The 17,826-nt window shown below is 41.0% G+C and overlaps 1 protein-coding gene across 3 annotated transcripts in view; it reads right to left on the reverse strand.

The window, feature by feature from the left end:
- Positions 1–16,047, reverse strand: part of PLAAT5 (phospholipase A and acyltransferase 5) — a 40,409-nt gene extending 24,362 nt beyond the window's left edge. For all 3 annotated transcript variants that reach the window (XR_013157584.1, XM_077115922.1, XM_077115921.1), the window contains exons 1-3: positions 15,674–16,047; positions 14,924–15,017; positions 13,553–13,658 (exon numbers count right to left, since the gene is read on the reverse strand). Coding sequence is in view for 2 of the 3 variants with exons in the window: in XM_077115922.1 (XP_076972037.1) it covers positions 13,553–13,658; positions 14,924–15,017; positions 15,674–15,839 (366 nt within the window). In the remaining variant the exon portion in view is untranslated. The remainder of the gene's footprint in view (positions 1–13,552; positions 13,659–14,923; positions 15,018–15,673) is intronic.
- Positions 16,048–17,826: the final 1,779 nt, after the last annotated feature.

Below are 17,826 nucleotides of genomic sequence, written 5' to 3' on the forward strand. Positions count from 1 at the left end.
GCCATATAAGAAGTAAAACACAGCATCACAAATGAAAAGTGCAATAATACTGACATTAATATTCACCTGTTTGGTTACTTATACCCTAGATCTTTATTCATACAGTTTTGGGTACTGTTTAGTGTCCCTTCCTTTCAACATGAAGGACACCCTTTAACATTTCTTGTAAGGCAGGTGTAGCGGTAATGAACTTCCTCAGCTTTTGTTTATCCACAAATGTCCTAACTTCTTCCTTATTTCTGAAGGATAACTTCTGCTGATTATTCTTGGATAACAATTTTTTTTCTATCAGCTCTCTATGTCGTTCCACTGTCTTCTGGCCCCTGTGGTTTTTAATGAGAAATTGGATGTTAGTTTTATTAAGGATCCATTGGATATGATGTGTCACTTCTCTCTTCCTGTTTTCAAGTTTCTGTCTTTGGCCTTGATATTCAACAGTTTGATTATAATGTGCCTCAGTATAGATTTCTTTGGATTCATCCTGCTTGGTGTTCATTGAGCTTCTTGGATTTTTTTTTTTTTTCATTTATTTCATCCGATTTGGAAAGCTTTTAGTCATTATGCCTTCAAATATCTTTTCTCTCTCCTTCTGGGAATTCTATGGTGCATGTATTGGTATGCTCAATAGTGTTCCACAAGCACTCAGGCTCGGTTCATTTTTTAAATTCTTTTTTCTTTTTATTTCTTAACTTGGACAACTTCAATGGTCTTATCTTCAAGTCCACTGATCATTTCTTCTGCCTCCTCCAATCTGCTATTGAACCCCTTTACTGAAATTTTCATTTCAGTTACTGTACTTTTCAGCTCCAGAACTGACAATGGTCTTCTTTATAATTTCTATCTCATTATTGAAATTCTAATTTTGCTCATATATTGTTTTCTTGATTTACAATAGATCTTTGTCCTTTTTTCCTTTCATTCATTAATTTCATTTGAGAGAGTTCATCTAAAATCTTTGATTAATAATTCAGAGACTGGGCTTCTTCCAAAATAGTTTCCATCAAATCCCTTTTGTTTCCTGAGATAGGGTCATACTTTTCTGTCTCTTTATGTTTTGTAATTTTTAGTTGAGGCCTATTGTGGTAGTTTGAAGCTGTTGTGTACCTCAGAGAAGATGATTTTTTTTCTTTCTTTCTTTCCTTCTTTCCTTCTTCCCTTCTTTCTTTCCTTCCTTCCTTCCTTTCCTCCTTTGTTTTTTGGGGTGTATGGTCCTGGGATTGAACACGGGTGTCCTGCATGGAAGGCGAGCATTCTACCACTGAACCACTCATGGACCCCAGCCATGTTCTTTTTATTTTCTTCTAATATACTTATTATTATTTTAAACTTTTTTTTATTGTATAGTATAACATATATACAAAGCAAAGAGATAAAAAAGCACTCTTCAACAAGTTGTTACAGGAAAGATCCCAGAGTTTGTCATGGGCTACCGTACAATGCTCTTATAGTTTTACGTCTAGCTGCTCCAGAATATAGGAGGCTAGAGGCTTAAATATTTTTTATTATCACAATTGACTTTTTTCCTTCTCTTTTTTGTGAAAAATAACATATATACAAAAAAGCTATAAATTCTAAGGCACAGCACCAAAATTAGTTGTAGAGCATATTTCAGACTTTGACGTGAGTTACAATTTCACAATTTCAGGTTTTTACTTCTAGCTGTTCTAAAATATTGGTGACTAAAAGAGATATCAATTTAATGATTCAACATTCATATTCATTTGTTAAATCTTATCTTCTCTGTATAACTCCACCATCACCTTTGATCTTTCCATCCTTCCCTTTAGGGATGTTTGGGATATGGCAATTCTAAATGTTTCATATTGGAAGGGTCTGTCACTAATATGGGGTAGGGAGATGGAACTATCTGATATTCTGGAGAGGCTGAGGCTAGGTTTCAGGACTTATCTGGACCAGGGACACATTTGGAGGTTGTAGGTTTCTGGGAAGTTACTCTATTGCCTGGAACCCTTGTGGAATCATATATATTGCCCTAGGTGTTCTTTAGGATTGGCCGGACTGGTCCTGGTTGGGGGTTGGCAGGTTATGATAGGTAGAAATTCCTAACTGAGGCTTGCATAAGAGCAACCTCCAGAGTAGCCTCTCTACTCTATTTGAACTCTCTCTGCCACTGATACTTTATTAGTTACACTTCTTTTCCCCCTTTTGGTCAGGATGGAAATGTTGGTCCCATGGTGCCAGGTCTGGATTCATCCCTGGGAGTCATCTCCCATGTCGCTAGGGAGACTTTCACCCCCGGATGTCATATCCCATGTAGGGGGGAGGGCAATGATTTCACTTGCAGAGTTGGACTTAGAGAGACTGAGCTGGCCATATTCTTTTTAATCCATGCCTGTAGGTGTAGACTAATTGTGGTGGGATCTTTTGATTAGTTTATTTCAGTTGAGGGGTGCCCCAAGTTGGGTCTTAATCCTCTTACTGGAGTCCTTTACAGGAGAATAAAGGACACACATAAAACTCATGAAAGGTCATGGAAAAAGTCTTAGAGAAGCTGAGAGGAAGAAACTGAGGTCAGAAGCTGGAGGCAGTAAAGTCTAGGACAGAAAGACTAGCAGGTGTCAACATGTGCCTTGGTATCTGGCAGAGGAGCCCAAGCTTGCTGGTAGCTAATCTTTAGAGAAGGTATTATCCTGTTGATGTCTTAATTAGGACATTTTAAGAGCCTTAGACTACAAATTTGTAAGCTAATAATTCCCCATTGTTAAAAAAACAGTCCATTTCTGGACTGTTGCACTTCGTCAGCATTAGCAAACCAAAACAAATACACACCCTGAATATTTTATTATGGTAACTCTGGAAATCTAATTTTTCCATTCCTCAGTCTGCCATACCAAGAACAAAGAAAAAGAAAAAGAAAATCAAAGAAACAAAGAAAGGGTAAAAGAAAAAATAAAAATAAATATTAACAAATGGACAAAACACCTTCACACACACACACACAAAAAAGTTGCATTGTCTCTTTACTGTTTTTTTTTTAACATGGGCAGGCACCGGGAATCGAACCTGGGTCTCTGGCATCGCAGGCAAGCATTCCTACCTGCTGAGCCACCCTGGCCCACCCTGCATTGTCTCTTGAAGGCTCTCAATAGATGCTGATGGGAAGCCAGAGGAAGAAAAATAGGTGTGCTGGCTTTACCTCCTGGAAGTTGCTGGTGTGAGATTTGAAGCCACTGCTGCCAAGAGAGCCAAAACTGAGGCCATTATCTGCACTGGTCCCTCGGGGATCCACTGACTGTGTAACACAAGCAAGAGAAAGGAGGAAACCCAAACAAAACTAAAAGGTGCATTGGTACTTTACATCCCAGTAGAAGCTGGAAGTTGCTGCTGCATGGAGGTTCAAAACCTATGCTAATTTCCATGCTGACACTTCAGGGATCCACCAGACCAAGAGACATCCCCCCCCTACACACACACACACACAAAAGAAAGAAAATCAATTAATAAGAAGGTCCACCATTTCCTTACGTATTGTCAGATGCTGGTGGAAGCCCAGAAACTGCTGCTGGTGAAAGGGCTGAAGCTAAGTTAAAATGAGGCCAATGTCAACATTAGGGCCTCATGGTGCTGCCAGACCAAGAAATACCCACACAGACTGAGAAAGCCTTCTTGACCAGAAGGGGGAAGAGAAATGAAACAAAATCAAGTGCCAGTGACTGAGAGATTTCAAATAGAGTCAAAAGGTCATTCTGGAGATTATTCTTGTGCAGTATATAGATATTCCTTTTGAGTTTTTGATGTATTGGAGTAATTAGATGTAAATACTTGGAACTGATGAAATGGAATCCATTAACCTTGATTTTTGAAGATGACTGAATAACTATAGAGCTTTTAAGATGTGATCGTGTGATTGTGAAATCCTCTTGGCTGATTCCCTTTATCCAGTGTATGGATAGATGAGTAAGGAAAACAACAACAACAACAAAAAAACAACATGGAGAAAGGGAGATACGGGATGTTATGAGTGTTCTTTTACTTTCATTTTTATTCTTTTTGTTTTGTTGTTTTGAAGCAATGAAAATGTTCAAAAAGCGATTGCAATGATGAATGCACAGCTATCTGATGAGACGATGAGTCATTCCTTGTACACTTTGAATAATTATACAGTATGTGAATATATATCAATAAAATTGCATTTAAAAAGGGAAAGGCAATATACATACAGCATACAAAAAAAAAGCAAAAGGCAATAAAACATTGATGATTCTTGAATAAAAGAAATACCCACATAGAAGGAAATAAAAGCGACACTGGTCGTATATGTCACGGTGGATGCTGAGGGAGGCCAGAAGCTGTGGCTTGCTGCACAGAGACAAAACCAAGGCCAAAGTCCATGCTGGGCTTTCAGGGATCTGCCAGGTCAAGAAATATCAACACCAGAATAAGGAATAAGGAAAAAAAGGACTCTCATTTCACCAGGATGAATGCTCCAAGGTTCTTTGAACAACTAGCAAAAATGGGCAGAGACCTCTTCCTCAGTGCTCTGGAAAGCAGCTAGGGGGTTGGAGTAATGACCAGGTAAGCACCAAATCAAGAAAATATAGCTTAAAATCGGTAGGAAAAGCTCATGGTGCACTTTCTGGCTCCTCCCTAGTGGAGCTACAAAAGTTTACAAGACAAACAAACAAACAAACAGGAAATGATGGCCCATCCAAAGGAACCAAATGAAACTTCAGGAACCACCAACAAAGACATACTAGACAGACTTTTTAAAAATGAACTTCAAAAGCTGAAGAGAAAACATGGAAAAAGAATGAAAGGATATTAAGAAAATTATAAATGAGCAAAATGAGAATCACATTAAAGGGATAGAAATTAGAAAAAGGAATTAAACAGAAATACTGGGTTGAAGACCACAGTAACTGAAATAAAAAAAAACCCTTGTAGGGGTTCAACATGAGATTGGAGGTGGTAGAAGAAAGAATCAGTGAACTTGAAGATAAGACAATTGAAATTATTTGGGCTGAGGAGGGAAAGAAAAAAAATGAAAAAAAACAAACAGAACCTAAGAGATGTGTGGGACACCATTAAACATACCAATATGTACATTATGGAAGTCCCAGTTGGAGAAAAAGGAAAGAAAGAGTCAGAAGGAATATTCAAAGAATTAAGGGCAGAAAACTTCCAAAATTTAGTGAAAGACAAATATACATATTCAAGACCACAACTCCAAACAGGATAAACTCAAAGAGAACCATATCCAGGACACATTGTAGTCAAACTGCAATATCAAGAACAAGGAGTTAGCTCTGAATATTGCAAGAGAAAAACAACTTGTCGTGCACAAAAACAACACCAATAAGATTAAGTGTTGATTTCTCACCAGAAACCATGGAGGCAGGAAGGCAGTGGGATAAAATATTTAAAATGCTGAAAGAAAATAATTGCCAAACAAGAACTTTATATTCAGCAAGCCTGTTTTTCAAAAAATGAGGGGCACGAACATCAAAATATCTAGGAATAAATTTAACAAAGGATGTAAAGGACCTGCACACAGAAAACACTGCTGAAAGAAAATAAAGGAGACCTAAATAAATGGGAGGATATTCAATGTTCATGGATTGGAAAACTAAATATTAAGATGTCAGTTCTACCCAAAGTGATTTACAGTTTTAATACAATCCTAACCCAAATTCCACTACCTTCTTTGCAGAAATGAAAAAGCCAATCATCAAATTTATATGGAAGGGTAAGGGGTCCCAAATAGCCAAAAGCATCTTGAAGAAGAATGAAGTTGGAAGAGGCACACTTCCCAATTCTTAAACTTACTTCAAAGCTACAGTAATCAAAACAGTGTAGTACTGTCACTAGGACAGATGCATATAATCAAAGTGAGAGTTCGAGAATAAACTCGAACTTCACATCTAGGGTGGTGCAATGTTGGCTCAGCAGGCAAAACTCTTTCCTGCCATACCAGAGATCCGGGTTCAATTCCTGAAGCCTGCCTATGCAAGAAAAAAATAAAAAGCAAATCCTCACATCTGTAGTCAATTGACTTTTTATTGTGAAAGATAACATATTTACAAAAAAAGGAATAAATTTCAAAACACACCACAACAATTAGTTATAGAACAGATTTCAAAATTTGGTATGGGTTACAGTTCTACAATTTTTAGGTTTTCCATTCTAGTTGCTTCAAGACACTGGAGATTAAAGAAATATCAACGTAAGGATTCAGCAATCATACTCATTTGTTGAATCCTATCTTCTCTGTTATAACTTCACTTTCTCCTTTGATCTTTCTCCCAATCTTCAGGAGCATTTGGATTATGCTCATTCTAACACTTTTATGATGGAAAGGGCTATCGATAATATAGGATAGGGAGATGGAACTAGTTGACATTCTGGAGAGGCTGGCCCCTCTGGGTTTCACCTGGTTTAGGAACCCATCTGGAACCTGTAGGTTTCTGGAACCAATTGATTTTTGACAAGGGGACCAAGTCCACTCAATGTGGAAAGAATAATCTGTTCAACAACTGGTTCTGGGAAAACTGGATAGCCATTTGCAGAAGATTCCAGGTGGGGCCTTAATTCAGAGGATATACAACAATGAACTCAAAATGTATCAAAAACCTACATATAAGAACAAAAACTATAAAATTCCTAGAAGAAAACATGAGGAAACATCTTCAGGAACTTGTTTCTTAGACTTTCCACCAAAAACATGAGCAACACACACAAAAAATAAATGGAACTTCATAAAAATTTAAAAATCTTGCGCATCAAAGGACTTTACCAAGAAGGTGAAAAGACAACCTACAGGATGGGAGAATAATTTGAAAGCCGTATGTCTGATAAGGGTTTAATATCCAGACTATGTAAATAAGGATATTCATAAAGATAAGGAAGTAATATGGGAAAGTGTTTTTCATGTGCAACTATGTACCAAAATTGCTACTTTTAATAAATATTTTTGTAATTCTACTCACATAGAATAGAATGTGGACTTCTTATTGTGAAATGACTGCTCTAGGGATTACGATATATATCTCAACTTTCTACTTCAGATTAGTACTAATTTACTGCCATTAAAATATAGAAAGTTTATTTCAATATTACTCCATTCCCTCTCCCTCCACGTTGTGCCATTATTATCAGAGATATCATATATATATTATAAAATCAATACAGTGCCATAGATATTGTGTCATACAAACATATGTCTTTTAAATTAGTTAGGATAGGAAGGAGGAAAAATATATTTATAAAGTCTTTTTCACTAATATAGGTATTTACCATTTCTGGGGCTCTTCCTTTCTTCCTGTGGATTCAAGTTATCATTTGGAATCATATCCTGGCTCCAATATAGCTCCATTAATTCTCCTTCCTTCCTGCTATTATGTCATATTTATTACGTCTTTGTCAGAAGTCCAACAATACAACTTTGTAATTATTCTTTCATTTATTGCTTTGAAATTTGTTAAGAGAAGAAAATCTAAAACACCTGTTTATATTTTCTTTTACGACCACCTATGTGATTACCTTTCCTGGCATATTTTATTTCTTCATGTTAATTTGAGTTGGGATCTGGTGTGGCTTCCTTTCAGCCTTAGGAACTTCTTTTGCTATTTATTTTAAGGCAGGTCTGCTAGCAACAAATTCTAGCAGTCTTTGCTTATCTGGCACTATCTATAGTTCTTTCACATTTGATGCCTTTCAAATACTTAATGGATATGGAATTCTTGGTTGGCAGATTTTTTCTTTAAGCCTTTGCAATAGGTCATCCTACTACTGCTTTCTGGACCCCACTGTTTCTCATGAAGTGTTGGTTGTTAATTTTATTGCAGTTGCCTTGCACATAGTGACTTATATTTTTCGTTTGCTTTTTTAAGATTTCTTCTTTGGCTTTTAACAATTTAACTATAATGTGTCAAAGTGTAGGTCTCTGTTTATCCTACTTAAGAGTTTGTTGAGATTCTTGGAAGTGTCGATTAATGTTTTCCATCAAATTTAGAAACTTTTCGGCCATTTTTTCTTCAAACATCTTTTTTTTTTTTTTTTTGCCCCTTTTCTCTTATCTCTCTTTCTGGCACTTCCATTATGCAAATATTGGTTTGTTTGATGGTATCTCACAGGCCTCATTCTTTTTTCTTCTGTTCTTTAGATTGGATAATTCCTATGAACAGATCTTCAAGTTGGCTGATTCTTTCTTTCTTTTTGACAGTTCACATTTGCTATTGACTCCCTGTAGTGAATTAGTGAATTTTTCATTTTGGCCTTTGTGCTTTTCAACACTAAATTTCCATTTGGTGCCTTTTAAAAATTTCTGTCTATTTATTGATATTCTCTATTTGATGAGTCATGGTAGCCCTAATGTTCTTTATTTCCTTTAACATCCTTCCTTAAATCAGAAAGGTTTGATTCACTTTTTCTTATTTCTTGGAACATCTCATACATTTTTATTGAAAACTGGACATTTTAGACAATTCATTGCAGCAACTCTGGATTCTGATGACTCCTCCTCTAAGGCATGGTGTTGGTTTGATATTTGTTGATTATGTTTAAGTTTGTTTCGTGACACGCAGGACTAATTCTGTGACTCCTGTTTACCTCACGGCGTGCAACTTCCGATGTAACTGCTCAGTTTTCTTCTTGATTTTATATTTAAGCCTAGATTCCAATGAATTGTCCTGGGATTAAGATAACTTAGTGGTGGACCCATGACTGGGCATAGGCTGAGCCTCAGCTTGAGTCTGTAAGGCTTCCATCCTTTGCCGGTAGAGCCCTGTGTGGCTTGGACAATGAGCTCAATCAAACTTCAGCAGGTCTACAAGTCTGTCCCAGCTTTTACTTTCTGTGTTCACAAGACCTCATGGTCAGCCAGGGATGAGAGACTCACTAGGGTCTCCTCTGGTCTCTCCCGAATGTGTGTGCAGCCTTGGGCATGCCTTCCAGACCACCAGGTATATGTGCCAGCTTTGCAAGACCCTCTTTAGATGTCTCATTAGCTGGATTTTCATGTTAAATTTCTAACTAGTCTGTTGGTCTGTTTCTTATTCCAATCAGTATTGCATCTTCAGACCAGCTGAAATTTTGGCTTTCCATGATTGCCACTGAGATGGCTAGCGTTTACACAATATCTCTGGGCATGGTATTTTCTACTCTCTGCTCCAAATAAATTAAGCCACCACCCCTCTGCTGTGCCTCCCTATCACAGAGCTGGGGAGGTGGGCCTGAAAATCTTCTGACATCCACTGTTTCTTCTGAAATTCAGTTGAGTTTCTTGAATTAATGCTTTTCAATTTCATGTATGCCTTTGGTTAAATCTCCAGTCGTTAAATGGTTGTCCCTGACAATTGTTTTCAGGTGTATCATTGCTTTTTCACTCATTTCAGAAGTCCTGCCCATTTGAGATCATGGTTATCTGTGGACAATCCACACTCTTATATCACATGGAAGGAACTGAGGCCAAGAGAGACGAGGTACTTTGATTAAAGTCCACAGCAAGTCTATGGCAGAGCTGGGACCAGAACCAGGATTCCTATCCTCCCTGACCAACTGTTACATCTTCTGCCTTCAAAGGAAAATGCAAAGGCAGCAGCACACCCGCTAGAGGGCTCCCCAACCCAGGCCTCCCACCCAGGAAGGAGAGTTATAGGAAACTGAAAGCTGGACTTCATTTTCTTTTCCCTTAGGTTCAGGGAAGGAGAGTGGGTATGTCCCACCCTGAAATCTCTCTGCTGACAGTAAATCTCTACCCTCAAAGCAGTCACAGGAGAAAAAAGAAGCATTATGCAATGCCACCTGCCCCCAGTGACTGAACTCAGGGTCCCCAAAAAAGCCATCAAAGAGATGCCTGTGGATCAGCTCCAACAAGGGATATTTCATCAGCACACCGGATGTCAGAGGCAGGTTAGAGATGATCGAATTCAATATATTCCTTTCCTCTCATTTCACAAACAATAGGGCAGAAGTCCAGAGAGGGAAAAATAAATGTCTCAAGTCACACAATTAGCAGCAAGGTAACTCTAGAACCAGAACACAATCAGACAGGATAGGTGGTTATGAGATTGAAACCAGGGATCCTAAAGGCCTCCTACGGTTTTCAGTCTCATCTAGGGTTGTTTGTTCATGCAAACTACATTCCCACCACCCGTGTGTCCGTCCATGTTCCATATCTTCCCTCTGGACCAAGTTAATGGAGCAGAGCAGCCTCTAACAGGAATAACCCAGCAATCAAGGCAGAGGGAAAAGAGAACATGACAACCCCTGCACTGGCTCTCAAAGCTTCTCCCAGGCATGGCATGTATTGTTTCTGACCCCATTTCACTGAACAAAGCAAATCACACTGCCAAGCCCGCTATTGCTGGGAGAGAGGAATAATAATGCAGTCCACCACGTTAGGTTTCCTAACCCCATATACATAATTTTTCCACCTTTAGAGAGGAGACTGTATCACCCGAGAATGTGAGCAGTGCTAACCCAATTCAAGGGGCCCTGCCGTGAATTGTCACAGGCCCAGCTTCTAGATCCTTCCTCCATCTGTGTTTGAGAGAGAAAACCCCAGGGCTCAGATGGATGGAGGTACAAGTCAATAGCTCAGTGCAACAGCCCTTCTCCTCCTCTTCTGGGGGGGCTCTAGTTCTAGAACCAGAGGGTACAGAGGGGTGCAGGCCCTCTCCAACAGCAAAAAGAGAGCATGGTGGATACGAGCAGAGACTCTGAGGTCAGCTTGCATGGGTTTAGAGCCCAGCTCCCTTATTGTTGCAACCGTGGGTCAGCTCCTTATACTCTCTATACTTCCGTTTCCTTATCTGCAAAATGGGGATAATGACAGTGTCTACTTCATTCAGTTATGAGGTTATCTAAGTCTTGGCACTAGGCAGGAAGAAGGAAGGCCCATGAGGATGATCAATAAGTGCAACTGCAGGAACTCAACTCACTGGAACTCGGGCCATTTCTGGCACTAATGTGGGAAGGGGGTGTGATGGTAATGCTATTGGGCAAGGTTTGCTGAGTCTCCAGAAGGAGACCCCAGATGAGACTTTATGTAGTCTTGAACCAACTCCAGACTCCATCTCACTCTACCTGACCATTCACCTGAGCATACCTTGATTACCTGAGAGTCCTAACCAATGGTACTTACCCGCCATCCAGCACATCCAGTGGAGCACAGGGCTCTCAAAGCCTGCTGAGTCAGGTCAACAGTCACGGGCTTCCTTTCTGCGAAGGTACAGTACCCCACCCCCTCACACCCACTTCCCCACCCTACAAATAGGCATTTACTTCCCACTCAACCCATCTGGCTCATCACCACTGACAAAAATAGCAACCACCAATCAATCAAGACCTTTTATGTTTCTTCCTGGCATTGCTTCCAGTAAGAGGACAGCACCACTGAGTGTGATGCTAGTCTAAGGGAGAAGGAAGTCAAAAGAAGTCTGTGCAGTGGTCACTGAGGATGCTGAAGAAGCTGTGTGGTCCAGGAAAGAGGACTAGGGGCTGCAGAGGGTGAGGGCGACTTTTAGAATTTTACAGCATTTTCTTTTGTTCTTTAATATCCTCTCCCCTGCAGTATTGCCACTGGGTAAGAGTATTAAGATGAACAATTGGAGGGGCTTCACAATGGACTTAACAGTGATCTAGACACATCCACTCATTCCATAAATTTACTCCCACTATAAAGTGATTACATTGGGCATTGGCTCTCACTCTTCATTGCACACTGAGATCACTGAGGGAGATTTTTAAAATTCTTATTGGTCTGGAGTAAGGCCTGGGCATAGGGTTGTTTTTTTTTATAATTTATTTTCTAAACATAATAACACACAAACACGAACATTTTTACTGTATGATCATTCCATAGGGGGAATTTACCAAGTTGAAAGTTTACAGTTCTAAGGCCTTGCACATCTATAAAGAATGTCCAAATGAAGGCACCAACAAGAGGTTACCTACACTCAAGAAAGGCCGATGAAGTTCAGGGCTTTCTCTCAACTGGAAAGGCATATGGTGAACATGGCAACATCTGCTAGCTTTCTCTCCAAGCTTCTTGTTCCATGAAGCTCTCGCGGGGGCGTATTCCTTATTCATCTCCAAAGGTCTCTGGTTTGGATGGGCTCTGTGGTTCTCGTGACTCTGTCATGGTTCTGAAGCTTTTACCAAAATGTTTCCTCTTTGAATGGATTCCAATAAACTATTCAAGACCCACCTGAAATGGGTGGAGTCACAGCTACCCCTAATCAAAGGTTAATACCCACAACTGGGCATATCACATCTCTGTGGAGATGATCTAATCAAGGTTCCAGCCTATAGTGCTGAAGAGGAATTAAAAGAAAGGGCTGCCACCACAAGATTAAGTCAGGATTCAAACATGGCTTTTCTACGGTACATAATACTTTCAAACCAGTACAGACATATGCACACAACAGAATGCTGTTTAGCAATAAAAAGGAATGAACTATCGATACATGCAACAACATGGATGCAGTTCAAAACAGTTATGAGAAATGAGCCAGGCAAAAAAAGAAAAAGTAAAAAGAGAACATGATTCCATTTATATAGATCTCTAGAAAATGCAAATAATTTATAGAGACAGAAAGCAGATCAGTTGACTGGATGGGGGGGGAAGACTAGAAGGAATTAATTATAAAGGGACACAAATAAACTTTTGTTTGCTCATTATTCTGATTGTGGTAACAGTTTCCCAGATGTATACATATGCCTACATGTATCATTGGTATTTTAAATTTATGCAATTTATTGTATGTCAATTTCACCTCAATAAAAAAAAAAACTTGCCAGTTTGAAGCTATCATATACCCCAGATAGGCCATGTTTTAATTTTGACCCAATCTTGTGGAGCCACACCTATTGTTTAGGATTGGATTGCTTCCATGGAGACAGACCCACTCAATTGTGGGTGTGACCTTTTTGTTAAATGGAGATGTGACTCCACCCATTCAAGATGGGCCTAATTTAGTTTATGCAAGTCCTCTAAAAGGGGAAGCATTTTGGAGAAACCTAAAATGCAGAAAACCCAGGAGACACTTAGAGAAAGTTGCTTCAGAGCTGACAGAGATGCAGACATTTGGAGATGCCTGAAGTGCCAAGAGAGAGCAGATGCCTAGACACAGACACTTGGTGATGCAGAGCCAGCAAACATAACCATGTGCCTTCCCATGAGATGCTAAGCAAGTCAGCACCCAGAGCTGTGTCCTAGAGGAGCTAAATGAAGGTCTATAGATGCTTAGAGAATAAACTTCTGGCATCAGAAACTGGAAGCATCAAACTGGGAACAAGGACCAGCAGACACCAGCCAGGTACCTTCCCGTGTGACAGATTTCGTCCTTTCTTGAGTTAAGGTATCTTTCTCTGAATGCCTTATTTTGGACATTTGTATGGCCTTAGAACTGTAAACTAGTAACCCAATAAATTCCCTTTTTAAAAAGCCGTTCCATTTATGATATATGGCACTCTGGCAGCATTTGGCCAATCAGTGTGCGGTTCAGCCTGCCACACTGATAAAGTAAAATGCAATATTTAGCGCCATTTAGAAGAGGTTTAAATATGCACTAAGTAGTCTTATACCTACCTCAGCCGCTTGTCTTAATTTGCCGGTGTTCCCAGATTTCGCCATTGAACTCGACTCTGCCCTCTTCTGGCTGGGTGTGACCTCTGCATTAACAACGGGCTTCTCCCTAAATGAATTTTGCCATCAAATAGTTAAGAAATAGCACTATATTTCAAAATTATTGTAAAATCAATATCACACATCACTTCAGATTTGTGCTTTTTAAGATACCTTTGGGATCTGAAATCCCAGGAAACATTTCTCCTCTAAGCTTGTTTTTGTGACGCAATAGCTTTCATACAAAATAATTGTTGTTGATTGCTTCTCTGGCAATTGTTTAAAATGCTAATGACAGCAATGCGTAGCTTTCAGATTTGTTTGTTTAATTTGCTAATACTCTTTTAAAATGCTGATTAAAGTGATACTTGCACATAGCTTAAGAAAAGAAAAGTGTACATAACAGCCTCTGCCCTTCCCTTCTCATCTCATCCTACTGCCAGAGCCAAGCCTCTTGAACTCTTGAACTATTTCTTCTAGTAATTAGCTCATTATTTCTGAGAAATGTTGTTGAGCCACCTAACACTGGAACGCAAAGTAATGTGAAAGAAATCAATATGTTTTATCTCTTAAAATAGCAATTTTGTCTCTGAACCTGAAGGCAAGAGAATGCTTTTTGGGTGGTATAGTAGAGCGAAATATCTTGGAACCAAAACACCTGGATTTGAATCTTGGCTCTGATGCTTGCTGCCCAAACTTGAACTAGTGAACTGATCTGTCTGAACCTCAGGTTGATTATTTATAAAATAGAGATGATAATATTGGCCTCATAGAACTGTCAGGAAGGTTAAGGGAGAAAGCATGGTCCACGTTGGGTCCACTTGCCAACATTCAAACATGGTGTTTTCTTCACCTTTTCCTGTGCTTCAACTCTCATTCTCCAGAATTATACCATACGGGGGGGGGGGGGGGGGGGGGGGAGACCCCTCATTCCCAGTAGAGCTCTTTTAATTAAGCCCTGCATAATTTTAAAAGAGGTACTTATCCTGTTTTTAATGAAAGCACGTTGAGGAAATTTCCAAGGAGGCTACATCATTCCTGAGTTATGACTGCAATTAGTAGTATCACGAGCTCCCTTCTAGAGTGTTGCAATTCTCAATGATTTCGAGAATGGCCCGATGGCTAGAAACTGCTGCAAGCCACCTCCCCCTACCTGCCGGTCCCTGGCAGGGTCATCAATTTGTCATTGCAGAAGCTGGTCCACCTCCATTTTCTGATTAGTGATAGGCTAGTTTCTACAGAAACCGCCTCAGAATTCGCGTTTACAGAACTGCCATCAGAGGGAATTCTTACAGAGGCTTCTCTACCCAAAGGCTTTCATAGAAAGAATCTTACCCCTCCTGGAAGGTTCTTCCCTGGTCTAACACATCCTGCTGGGGCTGCTTCGCTGGGAGCTGGACCAACAGCGCTTGGGATCCCACGGTTTCTTCTAATTCAAGGGGGAAGAAAAATGCTACAGACAGTTTGCCTTGTATGGAGTGAAACCGGTGAAAGGAGAGCCTCTCACCTCGATACTGGGCCCAGGCTTGGCTCCTGGGAACCCTCAATAAAACTGTGGATGAGCGAAGGAGAGCGTGGGAGTAAGAGCTAGAGAGGGTTCAGTTTCTCTGCTAAAGAGAGACTGAGGAATTCCGAGGGGCGGAATCCGGGGGAAAAGGTGAAGAAGCAAGAGTTGTCTCTCCCCACAGCGTCGCAGAAATCGTGAGACTAAACCCAAAAGGCAGAAGCTTCTGCTGAGCTAGAGCTGTTCGCAGCTCCGCCTGCGGGAAGCCGCCCTCTCTGCCCCACTTTCTGTCCCCCACACCCCGAAATACACAGCGAAGGTAATCCCAGAGATTCATTGGACGCCAGGCGCTCTAGGGAGCTGGTGTCTTTGATTCAATTAACAACAAATGATCATTCCTAAATATTCGCTTATTGCGATTAAAACATTTTGCACAATCAACAACTGCCCATGAGAAGGGGTCCAGAAGGGAATTGTGGGGACTCTAGGAGGGTCCGACGGCGCGCTGGGGTCAGTCAGGCACGGCGGCCCCGGTACCCTCAGGCTTCCCTGGAGAGAGGGTCCCCATTCCTTGGACGGACCTGGCTGGCGCACAGATGGTCGTTCAGGAGCAGGGTTCATTGTTATTCGATCCTGTGCCCCACGAGCCCAAGTTCCCGCGGCTTTTGAGGCCGGGTTGTGGCCTGATCCTGGAAACCGAGGGCGGCAGAGCCGGCGCTCCCCGCCGGCGGCAGGGATCAGGCCCATCCGGCTGCTGCGGTCCCGAGGGTCTCCGGACCTCACTAGGGACAACGTGCCAGGCCAGTTCCCAGTGGGCACGGCCCCTGGTCCGCAGAGCCCAGGAGTTGTGGGTGCTGGGGGTTGCTCGGAGAGGGACTGCGTAGGGTGCAGGGGTGGGGGTGCCGCGGCGCAAGAGCGCCGGGTGAGGGCGGCGGAGCGCTCAGCTAACGGCGGGGGCGCGTGGCAAAAGGCGCGTGGAGCGCGTGGACACAGGGGAGCGCGCGGGGAAGGCGCCTGGGAACCCAGAGGGGCGCCTGTGAGGGGGCTGCAAGGCCCCAGGAGTTTGAGGGTCTTTGAGAGGAATGGCAGGGAAGCGGGGCGCGGAAAGTTACTCGTGGAGTGGAAGGTAGCGGGCAATACTCGGAGATGAGCCCTCGCTGGGCTTGGAAAGTGACTGAAGTGGCGACATATGGAGAGCACGATTAAGGCCAGATTTGGAAGGCCTTGGGGGCGCACTCAGGCGTTAAATCCTTGAGGATTGCATGGAGTTTTTTGGGTTTTTTTTTAAAGTAAGAATAAATAAATAAATACATGTTTCTAATGTAACCGATGGAAAAAAATAGGTGGAATATATTTAAGTATGGAACATAATAACATTACTATCCAATAGCATACCATTCGAATTAAGAACTTGATCATACCTAATGCAGATACTTCTGCCTGGGTGTACCTCCAGTTCTCGTCTCCCTGGCTCCCCAGCAGAGGTAACCTCTATCCTGAATTTTGTCTCTAGCATGTCCTAGCTTTTCAAAACAGCTTGTAAAATAACTTATTTGCATCCCGAGTACATTGTTTTGTTTTGCTTATTTTAAACTTTATAGAAAAATGGCATGCTCTATGTTTTCTTCTGCCACGTGCTTCTTTCAAAGGTGTTTCTAGGATATGCCCACCTTGACGTACAGACCTGTAATTTGCTTTGGGGACAGTAAAAGATTCCGTTATGTTAATATGTCGCAATTTATTGATCCAGTAATGAAGCTGTTTGGCTTCTCTTCTCTCCCTTCCCCTCGCCCTCCCTTTCCCCCTCTCCCTCCCCCTCTCTTTGTCTTTCCAATTTGTCCTTGGAAATGACTGAATAGAGCTCAATTTCTGTTCAGTTTTGCATCCTAGAGACTCCTTAAGGTTTATCTAGGAACGTATGCAAATGTTCAGTTTTACAATAGAACACTGAGAGGTCTCCTCTATTCCTGGCACTAGTTTCCCTTGTTCCAGCAATGTGTGGGTATAAAACGGTGCTTACTGAGTTTTAATTTGCATTTCCTTCATCACTAATAATATTAAGACTTTTACATATATTATTTATCAGTCATTTAGATTTCCTTTTTCGAGAATAGCCTTCATGTCTTTTATCCACTTTCCTTTGGGTTATCTTCTTAGTGATTTGTAGGCAAGTTTTATGCATCCAGATATTCATCTTTAATAGGATACTTTTTAAAAAATATTTTTATTGAGATAGTTTCACACACATACAGTCCATCCATATTATACAATCATTTGCTCAAAATATCAACACATAGTTGTGTATTCATCACCCTGATCATTTTTAGAACATCTACATCATTCCAGAAAAAGAAATAAAAAGAAAAAAGGAAAAATTCATACGTCTCATAGTCTTTATCCCCCCCCCCATTGACCGCTAGTATTTCATTCTACCCAGGTTTTACCCTTTACACCCTGTCATGGTCAGGTTCATATGTCAACTTGGCCAAGTTGACAGGTGGTACCTGTTTGTCTGGTTGGGCAAGTGCTGGCCTGTCTGTTGCAATGAGGACATTTCATAGGATTAGGTCATGATCACATCAGCTGCATCCTCAGCTGATTCCATTTGTAATCAGTCAAGGAGAATGTCTTCTGCAATGTGTGATGTTTAATCTAATCACTGGAGGCCTTTTAAGGAGAATTTGGAAGTGACTGACTCTCTTCCTGCTTCAGCTGGCGAGCCTCTCCTTGGGAG

Source organism: Tamandua tetradactyla, chromosome 9, assembly GCF_023851605.1.
Source record: "Tamandua tetradactyla isolate mTamTet1 chromosome 9, mTamTet1.pri, whole genome shotgun sequence".
Lineage (NCBI taxonomy): Eukaryota > Metazoa > Chordata > Mammalia > Pilosa > Myrmecophagidae > Tamandua > Tamandua tetradactyla.